At 41.0% G+C, this 12,360-nt stretch overlaps 1 protein-coding gene across 1 annotated transcript; it reads left to right on the forward strand.

Annotated features, from left to right (window-relative positions):
* The first annotated feature begins 426 nt into the window (after positions 1 to 426).
* LOC118815007 (complement C1q-like protein 4) lies at positions 427 to 4,396 on the forward strand. The gene is made up of 6 exons (XM_036580936.1): positions 427 to 623; positions 852 to 893; positions 1,320 to 1,382; positions 1,946 to 2,008; positions 2,738 to 2,863; positions 3,766 to 4,396. Exons 1-6 carry the CDS (start codon positions 449 to 451, stop codon positions 4,050 to 4,052), a joined length of 756 nt encoding a protein of 251 aa, XP_036436829.1. The 5' UTR covers positions 427 to 448; the 3' UTR covers positions 4,053 to 4,396.
* The last annotated feature ends 7,964 nt before the right edge of the window (positions 4,397 to 12,360 follow it).

A 12,360-nucleotide genomic window follows, 5' to 3' on the forward strand; every position in this document is an offset into this window, starting at 1 on the left:
AAAGAGTCCACACTAAAGCTTGTTTTCAGGAAAAATGAAGTTCTTTATGCCAAAAATGGAAGAGATCAGACAGACTTCTATCATCGAAAGATGTATACTAGACTGTAAATATATTATGAACACAATGCTCAGCTTCTTAGGCCCCTTACTGGCAGAGACCCTGAATACCCCCTCCACACCCCCCCCCACCCACCCCCCCCCCGCCCCCCGCCTGGGGAGGCCCAGGACATTCACAAAGTTGCACTGTATTAGGTATCACTTCATATCACTTTTTTAAAGTGGCCAATCAGAACTCACTGGAGTCAGCACCCTGTGGCCCACCCCTGACTCCGCCCCACATCACTTACCTGCACATCTCCTCTGTTAGTATATATATCAGTGCTGTTTCAGTGATCGCAGTGCATAACCAGTCAGACACTGAGAGAGAAGAAGGTGAGTAACCGTGCTGATGGAGAGAACCGCTGTTGTTGTTGTTGTTGCTCTGATGATGCTGTTGCAGAACAGCCTGCAGGACACACAGGGTCCTGTGACATCGCTGAACTCCTCTGCTGAACTGAAGCAGATCAGGGATCTTCTCTTTCAGCAAGGACTCAACTTGACTGAGCTCCTGAAGAAAGACACAGGTGATTCAAATACCTCAATCTATCTCTTTCAATACAAATCACTGACTCTGGAGATGGTTTGGAATGATTTTAATGTTTTTTTTTCTTTGTTCTTGTTCATTTTTGTTTGTAATAAATCTGACAGTCCCCTTGAACTATAAAGTATATAAAGGGTAAATAAAATAAAAGTAAAAAAATTCTAAGGTAAAATTTTAATCATTTACATTTTCGCTATTTTACTCAAAATAGCTCTGGAGAAAGAGATGGAGAATCTGAAGAAGGTGAATGGAGGTAAGAGATATTCCACATAACTTGCAAGTTATTAACAGCTTTCTTAGAAAAAAAAATTAGTCAAACACTTTTCTGCTCTTAAAGGAGCAGTTCAGCAAGAAAAACAAAACAAAACAAAAAAATTAACATGGTTTTAATTTGAAAAATCATTTCAAACTGGGTCCTAAATCACATCAACAGAACCGCACAACCTTAATGAAGACCTGAAAGTGATGTGAGCAGGTTGAGAGAAGTTTTGGGGATGTATTTACAGAAAAGATTTGGGTGACTATTAACATCTAATGTTTGTTAGTAACGTTAGCATCCTAGCTTCAGTGCGAAACTAAAGAAGCACAATTTGATTACTTTAATTAATGATTACTTTCTGAGGACAACATGCAGCCAGATATTGAGGACCTTAAAAGGCTTTGCTTTTTTCCCCCCAAGAACAAGCAGTTGCGCTCTCAGCCATGAAGAGGGAACTGGAACAGCTGAACAACACGAGTGCAGGTAAATGTGAATTCATGCTTACTCAGTTAATATCACTTGTGTTGAAACACAAAGACGTTATGAAGAGCTGTTTTGAAAGTAGTGTGGACCTGAATCTCCTACACTCTTGAAAATGCTGGTTCTTCAAGGGTTCTTTAGTAAAGAAAATGGTTCTATATAGAACCATGAACACTCAAAGAACCCTTTGCATCATTAAAAGGTTTTGATGTCAAGCTTGTAGCAATAGAAGAACCCTTTTTGGTGCTATATAGAACCATTTACAGCATATTCTCCATCAAACTGAAGAAGCCTATCACAGTGCAAGGGACCCTTTAATCATGCAAAGGCCTCTTGTTCATGGTTCATTTTCTTTACTAAAGAACCCTCGGAGAACCAGCATAGGAACGAGATCCTAATGCATGGCCACAACTAAGTAAGGCATGATCTCATTCCCACATCTTACTAAGTCATGGCCATGCATTAGGATCTTGTTTCCACTTGTTAATAAGGCATGGCTATGCATTAGTTTTAGCTTCTAGAGAAGTGGAGGATCTTGAAAAGGCTTTGTTTTTGTTTTTTGCAAGCACAAGCAAGAGCACTCTCAGCCGTGAAGAGCGATCTGAAAACTCTGAAGAACGAGAGTGCAGGTAAATGCAAATTCATGCTTACTCAGCTACTATCAGTTTTGTCGAAATCGAACAAGAGCTGTTCTGAAAGTAGTTTACACATAAAGTTCCGTATTGTATTTGGTTTTTGAGGTGTAAAGATGTAAATATAATCTCTGCAGCAAAGTCTTTCTTAAAGTAGTTCAAGGTGGATTCTGAGGTGTGTTTGGGATCATTATCCTGTTGTACAACACAGAAGCCAGCCTATCTTCTGCTTTAGCGTTTTTAATTGCATTTTCTTTCTTTTTTGCTGCAGAGTGTATCTTAACTTCTTTTCACTTCAGAACTCAACAAAATATCGCTGTCGTACGAAAACCTTGTATCTCCATTTTTGACGTTTTTCAGTTTTTGCATAAATTTGAAAATACCTGTTGGCCTTTTCATTGTGTGTAAATTTCATGATGAATAGACTAAAAGAAATGACCCAAAATTTCCTTTGAAAAAAGTCTGTTTCCATTGACTTACATTAAAAGTAAAGTAGGTTTTTACTTTTGCCTGTAAAGTTATCATTTTGGAGATATGAGGTTTTCTTTCAACATTAGTGAAATGTAATTTTGATAAGGGTGCCCAGACTTTTGCATATATATTTTCCCTTTTGTGAACACTCTGCTTGATCCATAGATGATTCCAATTTGGGCAGCAATGAATTACACTGGTTCAGACACTTGGCTTTTTTTAGGGGTTTTAACTGTTTGTGCTCTTGTATTATAGAGAAGGTGGCCTTCTCAGCTGCTTTAGGCCTGCCTGCAGGACTGAGAGGCCCAAAGAATGCTGAGACAACTCTGGTCTACAAAAATGTCCTAACAAACATTGGAAATGCCTACAACTCATCTACAGGTACAGTTACAAAATGAACGCAAACAATATAAGGGGGTAATCAAACACACTGACTGATTCGTTTAGTGTGTTTAATAGGCTAAAACACAATATACCAAGTCGATTCAGTGAATACCAATGATGCAATAACTATCATAGTAACAGTTTTGATAGCTCTGATTCTACAAACCTTAGTTGCAAAAAAGCTGGGACCGTAAACAATCTGGATGGTCCTGTTCTTCTTTGGCCCAGAGAACAGGACGTCTATTATTACCATAAACAATCTGAATGATCTGAGATGCAAAAAAAAAAAAAACCCACAAACAGTTTGTCACTGCATCCACAAATGCAAGTCTGGTCTCTGGGCTTGAGCGCCGCTGAAATGGTCTGACGCACAGTGGAAAGGTCTATTGTGGTCTGACGCGTCAGAATGTTCATGGAAATAATGGACGTCATGTTGTCCAGACCAAAGAAGAATCATCCAGATTGTTACGAGCGTAAAGTGGGTAATGTGCACATCTGTGAAGGCACCATTGTTGCTGATAGATTTGCAGTTGATTTAGAGCGACATATCGCTGTTGTTGGAAGAACCTCATATCTCCAAAATGACAACTTTACAGGAGGAGGAAAAAACCTACTTTACTTTTAATGTAAGTCAGTGGAACCAGACTTTTTTCCAAGTCATTCTGGGCCGTTTCTTTTAGTCCATTCATCATGAAATTTACATACAATGTAAAGGGTAACAGGTATTTTCAAATTATGTCAAAAACTGAAATTTTTCTTCCGACAACAGCAATATGCCTTCCAGACAACGTCTTTTTCAGAAATGACAAAGGCGAGAAACATTCTGCACATTTTACAACCACTGAGATTGAGAGGCTCTGGAACATGCTGCCTTAACCTGTGTGTCTCTCTCGCTGCAGGGATCTTTACAGCTCCATTCAGAGGGGTCTACTATGTTCGCTTCACAGCTGCCGTGTATAACAACAACAGCTACAATCTAGGACTGAATCTGTATAAAAACGGGCATTATCTGCTGCATTTGGGTGAAAACGGCCCTGACGGCTATGCTAAACATGTCTCGAGTGGAGTCACTCTGGTTCTGGTGGCGGGAGATCAGCTGTACACCCGCCTGCCAGCAAACTACGTGGTGTGGGATGATTCGCTCTTCCGCACTAGTTTTAGTGGCTTCCTCCTCTTCCCCATGTGAAAGATGGAAAGGCCTAGTGATAAAATTACTAGGAGGCTTGTCTTACTGTGGCTTTTACTGTTTTGATTAACTACTTAATCAATTATCAATATTCAGTGCTGATTAACCAGCTGTGAAATCATTTAACCTGCTTTATCATTTTGGGTAAAGGGACTTTCACTTATATGACAGAAACATTACCAAAGAATTGCTTCTCTGAAATGTCTCCCGGGGACCAGATGCTAGAGGGCGCTCTTCAGCAATTCCAAATATTCCTTTTGTATAAAATAGCTGTTTGTAAAGGCTTAATCACTGTTAGACAGACAAATGAATTCATGTTCTTAACAGAAAATGGCATAAAATATTTCAACGCTGTCATATTTTTGAACGCATTTGAACTTAGAATTTCTAAAAGTGCCTCCTGTACATTCACAAAATAGGTGAGCGCAAACCGCTTTACTCAACCAATAAGCTGATCAGCTCACCAACCAGTCAGCACTCAGTAGCAGTAATGTGAACCAATCAGCACTCAGTAGCAGTAATGCCAACCAGTTAGCGCTCAGTAGCAGCAATGCTAACCAATCAGAATGCAGCAGCAGTAATGCTAACCAATTAGTGCTCAGTAGCAGTGATGCTAACTAGTCAGAACTCAGTAGCAGTAATGCTAACCAGTCAGAATTCAGTAGCAATAATGCTAACCAATCAGCACTCAGTGGCAGTGATATCAACTAATTAGTGCTCAGTACCAGTAATGCCAACCAATCAGCGCTTAGTGGCAGTAATACTAACCAATCAGCACTCAGTAGCAGTATTGTTAACCAATCAGCACCAGTAGCAGGAATGTTAGCTTCCTACAGCTCAAAAAAGGTTTGCTGTAAAAAAACGGAAAGATACTGGTAAGTGTTTTGTGGTTGTTTTTAATTGGAATTAATTGAACTGTTTAAGCTCTGTTTACCAACATTCACTGAGAACTCACTCACTGGTGCCCTCATGCTTTCATGCCCTAAAATTTGCTGATACTACATTGTTATTTCCACTTTCCTACTTGTACTTTGACTTTCGTGCATCTTCTGAATTCTAAAATTACACATACTTTAAATAAAGCCATGCATACCACAAACTCACTGAGTGGAAATCTGTTTTGCACACAGTAAACTGCACGGATATGGCCGTAACTTGCTATGAGGACACCAAGGTCCGGATCTCGGCAGTTTCCGAAGGATTTTCTTTTCACTTTTCTCCATTTATTAGATTAACCATAAAAACAGTGCTGTTATGATAACAGAGTAGTCCACTCAGGGGCGCAGCCACAGTTTCACAGACCTACCCGAGTCAGGACAGAATATTTATAATGCTTTAATAATATAATATAATAATATATATATATAATAATTTTTATGGTAATGAAATTTGATTCGTTTTCTGTGAGCGCTGTCACTGTATTATGGCCACGCAAAATCTGCCAAGCTCCACTTTATTTTCTTCAACCCTCCAATAACTGCTTAGCAACCGTTACTATCCGCAATTGCTTCAGTACGTTAGCAATTGCTTTAGTCCGAAGTCCTCTGAAGTTACTGAAGGGTTTTATGAGATTCAGCGTGGAAAAAAATGACGTTACCACCCAATGAGCTGTGACTGGTTCTCAGCTGACCTCAAAACAGCTGTGGCTCGGCCATAGACTGAACTGCCCGCTCTGTTTATCTCTGTACGAGATGCTACACAGCCCAGAAAACCAGAGTAACTTTGACTTTGTGAGATGTTCAGGTATGCAGCATACAGGCTATGGGCTAATATATACACTGATCAGACATAACATTCTGACCACCTCCTTGTTTCTACGCTCATTGTCCATTTTATCAGCTCCATTTGCTATATAGGTGCACTTTGTAGTTCTACAGTTACAGACTGTAGTCCATCTGTTTCTCTGCATACTTTGTTAGCCCCCTTTTACCTTGTTCTTCAGTGGTCAGGACCCCCATGGACCCTCACAGAGCAGGTAGTATTTGGGTGGTGGATCATTCTCAGCACTGCAGTAACACTGATGTGGTGGTGGTGTGTTAGTGTGTGTTGTGCTGGTACGAGTGGTCATAATGTTATGCCTGATCTGTGCAAATTTGGGTAATATGGCAAAATATTCAGAAATTCATTTTAGAGTTTGGAATGTATTTTCAGGATGCACTGCAATGTATTTGAAAGGTATTTTGAATATATAAACATACATGTCCATATGGAGAGACAGACCATGTGAATAAACCATGGAGCACTTTTTGATTAAAGGACCAAGATTAACTTCTAAATCATCCACAACATCAGTGGAGAACAGGCCTGCTGAGCAACACAGTGAGAGCTCACCACAACCTATGGCCCAAACTGCTAGTGCACCAAAATCTGTGGGGTTAAAAACAGCTCCTTGATAAAAACGTTTATTTTTGACACTGTGCATATGATCCACCAGAGGGCAGTATTAAATTGGGCCTAGCAGTCATTAGCATTGCATTCACAATCAGGCAATGAACAGAAAGTGCACCAAACACTGAAATACTCACTGGCCATGTGGACCAGTTGCATGGATGGTCCACATCTGTGCACCATGAACACTCATCATTTCCTCATACGTTACATAACATAACATACGTTACATGTTAATAACATCTGGGTGAAGAGTCGAGCGTAAAAAGGAAATAAGTAGTGTGGCGTGTGCTCCATGTTATAGAAGGGGCTTTAGAGGCAAAGCTGCCCCTCCTCACTGAAGGGACGATTGTTGCTGTTATTGTTGTTTTTGTGTTGCTGTTTGGTTTAAATGCGATATGTGTTGATGGTGTTGTTTTGTGTTGGGTTTGGGTGAGATGGTGGGGGTTAGTGCATCTACCATAAGGAGGAAATGTATGGATAAGGTGACCGGCCTGCCCCAGCTGTGTCTGTTTGTGCCTTTTCTGCTTGGTCTTAATAAAAGCAGCTCTCGTAGGAGAAATAATGGCCTCTCCTGCGTCTTATTCTACACCATAGATATTCATACCTAGATGCCGCGTTGTCTGTTGTTCTCTATCTGAGGCGTCTGTGTGTCCGCCATGTTGGAGCGGTCAAGATGATGAGTCTCAGGATTAAGTCAGCCACAACTTCTTATTACTCAACCGATTTTCACCAAATTTGTTTTGTTATAATCCTCAGACACAGATTAATCTAGGCTGCATGGACTGCTCTCGATAGCTTTGATTACTTTAATAACTGATCGTTATAACTTGAGTTTAGCATGAGAAACACAATCAGACGCATCAGCAGATCCATCAGTGTGAATCACTTCTAATCTTAATACACATAAATATAAAATAAACCCCCAAAACACAGTAAGAAGGACGAAGCTGAAGTCGGCTTCCTATTCGCCAGCTTCTTGTTCGAGTTTTCCAGTTCCACCTTAAATGGTGCAGCAGTCACTTTCTGGTGCCTGAAGCTGCACCATTTAAGGTGGAACGGCAAAATTTAAACAAGATACTGGCTGATGCACCATTTAAGGTGGAACAGGAAAATTCAAACAAGATACTAGCTGTTTCACCATTTAAGGTGGAACGGGAAAATTTAAACAAGATACTGGCTGTTGCACCATTTAAGGTGGAACAGGAAAATTCAAACAAGATACTGGCTGATGCACCATTTAAGGTGGAACGGGAAAATTCAAACAAGATACTGGCTGTTGCACCATTTAAGGTGGAACGGGAAAAGTCTAACAAAGAGCTGGCAAATAAGACACTAACTTCAGGCTCGTGTAAGAAGGTGCTAACGTTAATCTATTATGAATATCTACACGGATTAAGAAATGCTATAATTCACCGCTACAAAGCTTTAACCATTACTGTAAATAAATAACTACTTTATAAAGTTAAGATCCCCTAAATTGACTATTAAATGAAATAAGCTTAATATAAAACCAGAACAATCACATGAACAGGTTCTCTGTGCCTCACCAACCACACAACCACACCTACACAAACATCACACAAACAATACACATCACACAATCATGAGTGTGGATCTCTGCGTTCCCTCCGTTATATAATCCTATCCCACTTTCTGAGAGCAATTTTCCTGAAATAGTGTAATGTTGGACAGTATCTTTCTTAAACTGCCGCTCTGTAATGATACTGAAGGCAGTCCAGCAGCATGTTGACCGCCCCAAAATGGCGGCGCCGTTGATGTACCTGGCTGAACCCAACGCGGCATCTAGGTATGTATATCTATGTTCTACACTGATGTTATGTCCCATGTTTGGTCGTCTCTCTCTTTCTCTCTCTTCGTGTCTGAGTGTTTCCAAGTTGGCTTTGCTGCATGATTGATGTCCTGTTTTCCCGACATGTGATTGGCTGTTCCTTTTGGCGCCGACTATAAAAGGTCTTCGGTACTGGACAAGGTGGAGTGTTTTTTTTTTTATTCGGCCTTTCACTACTCTGCTCCCAGTCAACAGACCAGTTTTGTTAGCCGTGATTTGCTGGCCTATAGGCACACAAAGGTCAGTGAAAAGACTTTTGTAAATTCTGTTATGTTATGAAATAAAGGAAACGTAGAAGTGGCCTGCCCTTGTTTTTTTGTTTGACCTATTGGACTTTGTTTATCGGTAGTGTAGTGAAGGTAGTGTATTTTGAAATTTTCTTTTTTTTTTGGTAGATTAGTTAGTTAATTTTTTAAGGATTTTTGTTTGTTATTTTGCTCCTTGGGCTGCCCTGAAGTTATGTTTTCTTTTTGTTTCCTTTACTTTTGTCTTATGTTTATATTAATTTTGATGGCTGGATAAAAGTGCAGAGCATCGCTCGGCATATTTATTATTATTATTTATTATTATTATTAACTAGAAATTCCTCTTTCTTCTGGTCTGGAGTCTCAGCAGTCCTCAGTTGTGTCCTCTTTGTTGTGTCTTATCCCTAGGCGACCTAACACTGATGCCATAATATAAACAGAATTTGGGGAGTATCTGTCTTCTCAGCGGAGATTACAGTCAGCTAAATCCCATGTTGTACCAATGTTCCATCTGACGTAGAAGATCAACATGCGAGGCTACGATCAAACAGGGAAAAGAACCAGTAAGTCAAATACGTGCATGCAGAAAACAGCACAGATTTTCTGGTTGCCATAGTGACCCTAAAATCAATACTGTTTTCCAGCTGTTAAATGCAGTTTTACTATCACAGCTGTTTTCAGGCTGTTCTGTGCAGTTGTCCGCTAAGATTGGGTGGGCATTGCCCCCTCTAGGTTTAGTGTCTGGTGAAGAAGACAACAAAAGTGGGTCTGTGTTTGTTTGCTGTAGCCCCCATGTGTCAAACATAAGGCCTGCAGGCCAGGTCAAGCCCATAGCACGAAATTATTTTCATTTTCTATTAATATTAGCCCATTTCACAGTGTGCTGCACTACAATCCCCAACATGCACTGCAACGTAAATTGCATTCCAACCCCCCTTCCCCCCCAGCAGCAATCTATGGGACAGCGGTTACACCTTAATTCTACCACACCAGTCACATCACCTGACACACTAGCTCTGTTTCAGTAGCAATCCAGCCAATATAAACACTTAGCTAGCTTAAAAAAACACACCTTGCTCACTAAAAGTGAGAAGTTGACAATGAATGCTTGGTTTTTCAAGACCTTTCGGAGCTCAAACACCCCCTGCGGGCGCATCAACTCATGATTTCAAATTGCCTATATCTGATTTTGCCCATATTGTTGGTGTTTCTGAAAAAACGGCCAATCAGTATGAGTATTTCTTATAGTGTTTCCAGTATTTTGTCCACCACCTGTAGGCCTCATCAGCAACCTTCATTCCTTACATGTTTACTTTTGTTCACTGGTTTGTTTGTGTGTGCTGTCTAATGTTTCGTGCTGTCCATCCAGACTTAACCAGCTGCAGCTACGGTGACCTCTGACCTCAGGTCCTCCCTCTCTGCCTCTCTCGGTTCATGCTGGTAATATGAAACCCCGTAAACAGCATGGGACCATTTCCTGTTTTTGACTTGTGCTCTAACAAGTTCAGCATGTGATAGGATCTCCCAGGCTGGCTTCTGTCACTGCGGTTTCATGTTCTGGACTGGACGAGACCTAAAAAAGCCACAGAGTGTTTATAAATACAAACAGTGAGTCTGTGATGGTCATTATAAACTTAAATTCAATCAAATGCTTCTTGCTCGTTGTCGTCTCGTGAGCTGACACTGTTTCTGCAGTGATGGTTACCTGGTTGGCTGCTGATGCTGCACACAATGGAAGAGGACATCAAGGCCCAATCGCATTTCTTATTTTTACCACTAGCCCTGGTTTTTGAGTGTCACTCTAACACCTTGGAGCTGAGTTACAGGGGTAGTGATTGAAATCTTCCCTCTGAAATGGGACCCTCAAATAAAAAGAGCATCACTTCATTAACAGCTACCAGCGCTGCTCTGTAGGCGACCCTGCCAGTCTGCAGTGACAGCAGAGGAGGGTAAAGTTCAGCTCCTCACTGCTGGGCTTTAGTTACATTTAGGGCATCATATGACTTCAAAGAGGGGGGCAATTATTTGTTAACACCCACCCCTAATTCTTCAGTGGTATGAAGCTGAAATCAGATATTCACCAGATTCTCGTTCGAATTTTCCTGTCCCACCTTAAATGGAGACATTCTGGTGCTACAGAAATCAGAACTGCTGGAATGGATATTTAGCTAGCTAGCTTAGGAGACATCAGCACTACTATTAGCGATTTAAATGCTTGTTATGAAGAAAAGGACCATAATATCGTGATTTTTTAATGGAGAAAATTCACACATTTGTGGGTTTCTTTGGTCTCTTGTTCAGCCATCTTGCCAGTGTTTCTTTTCTTCTCCTAACTCTCGGTTTGGAGTCTCTGTAAAACCTCTGTTTGGAGGGCCATGTAGCCTGAACACTTCACCCTACCCCTCTATCTCAACAACAATCAGGACACCCTACCCCTAGACATGAACATGCGAAACGGAGGGCTAAGGGCTAAGCGGTAGGGGCGAGGAGTGAAATGGGACTGGGCCCAAATCCTATCTTATGATGTGTCTGATGCTCCTTCTTTTTCAGATTCTGCTGCAGTGTTCCTGCCTGTCCAGCTCATACAGACACCTGAAAATCAAGACTATTTCTGGACTCCTGGAACCAGGGCTGGTCTTCCTGATTTGGGTTCACCTCACCTACACCACATATCTTCACCCTCTGCCAAACTTTCTTACATGATTGTTCCTTTCCCCCACAGTCATCTGCGGCTAATCATCATGTTCACCCAGTCATTCGTCTATGTTAAAAGTTACCTTTAGAATTTAGCTTTTCTACATAGTTTATGGGACACAGAAAGGCCTTTATGGGCCTTTATGGGTTTTAACTCAGGCTGGGTGAAGTGGGAGGGGGTGCAATAAATGCACTTTCTCTAAAGGAGCCACACATTCAGGAGAAACCATCAAAGATCTGTCAATTTCGGAAAACTGTCTGATGATTTATCATCCCGCAACATACAGTAGATCCCTGAAACACAGCAAAACAAAGTCACACGTTAATCTTTGTATCAGACGCGAGCAGCAGCAGTGCATTCGAAGTTTACTTTCACTTTGTTTGTGTGGCACCACAAACGCATGTATAAAGCATAGTGAGTATAGTGGAGCGTGATTGGTCACTCTGGCACCAAATGACCCCGGAAGGTTGCGGGTTCAAATCCCACGACTGACTAGGTATACCTGGTTGTGCACTTCAGCAAGGCACTTAAGCCATTACTGCCCCAGGTGGCACTGCTCTGCTGGTGACACAGTGCTGCTGGAGTAGCTGGTAGCCTAGTGGTAGGAAAGGTGAGCCACCTTGGGCAAGGTGCTGCTCTGCTGCTGATGCTGTGCTGCTCCTAGGGCAGAGTTTTGGCTATAGTTTGGCAGCAAAATGATGAACTTCCCTTGTAGGACTTATAAAGTCCATAACATGCCTGTGTCAAAACCATCCTCTCAAGTCTTTTGTAGTAACTCCATCCTTAAAAATAACAGAAAAGTAATGTAGCATGTTGTTGTTAGACTTAATGTAACCTGTCACACTTTGGCGTGAACAATACACATTGTGTGGGGGCAATATTTTATACAAAAGAGTGCTTTTTAAAATGAACTAACTATTATAAAGTAATTAATTATAACCTACTAAATAGAAACATAGCAATTGAGGAAGTTTAAATAGTAGCATTAAATGACTTCCGTTGTGCTAAGATTACTTCCCGTTGCTAAATGCACCAACCAAACAGCTTTAACCTGAGTTTCCACTCGATTAAGTTGAAAGATGAAGAGAAAACTGACCTGTATGTTTCCTTATTTCTACAATAAATGGT

Source organism: Colossoma macropomum, unplaced genomic scaffold (genome assembly GCF_904425465.1).
Source record: "Colossoma macropomum unplaced genomic scaffold, Colossoma_macropomum, whole genome shotgun sequence".
Lineage (NCBI taxonomy): Eukaryota > Metazoa > Chordata > Actinopteri > Characiformes > Serrasalmidae > Colossoma > Colossoma macropomum.

What these genes read in the sequence shown, in the direction of transcription:
- LOC118815007 (XM_036580936.1), top strand. Translation starts at nt 449, where the DNA reads ATGGAGAGAACCGCTGTTGTTGTTGTTGTTGCTCTGATGATGCTGTTG. An exon ending in GCTCCTGAAGAAAGACACAG is followed by an intron (nt 624 to 851) that starts GTGATTCAAATA and finishes TACTCAAAATAG; the next exon opens with CTCTGGAGAAAGAGATGGAG. An exon ending in TGCCTACAACTCATCTACAG is followed by an intron (nt 2,864 to 3,765) that starts GTACAGTTACAA and finishes CTCTCGCTGCAG; the next exon opens with GGATCTTTACAGCTCCATTC.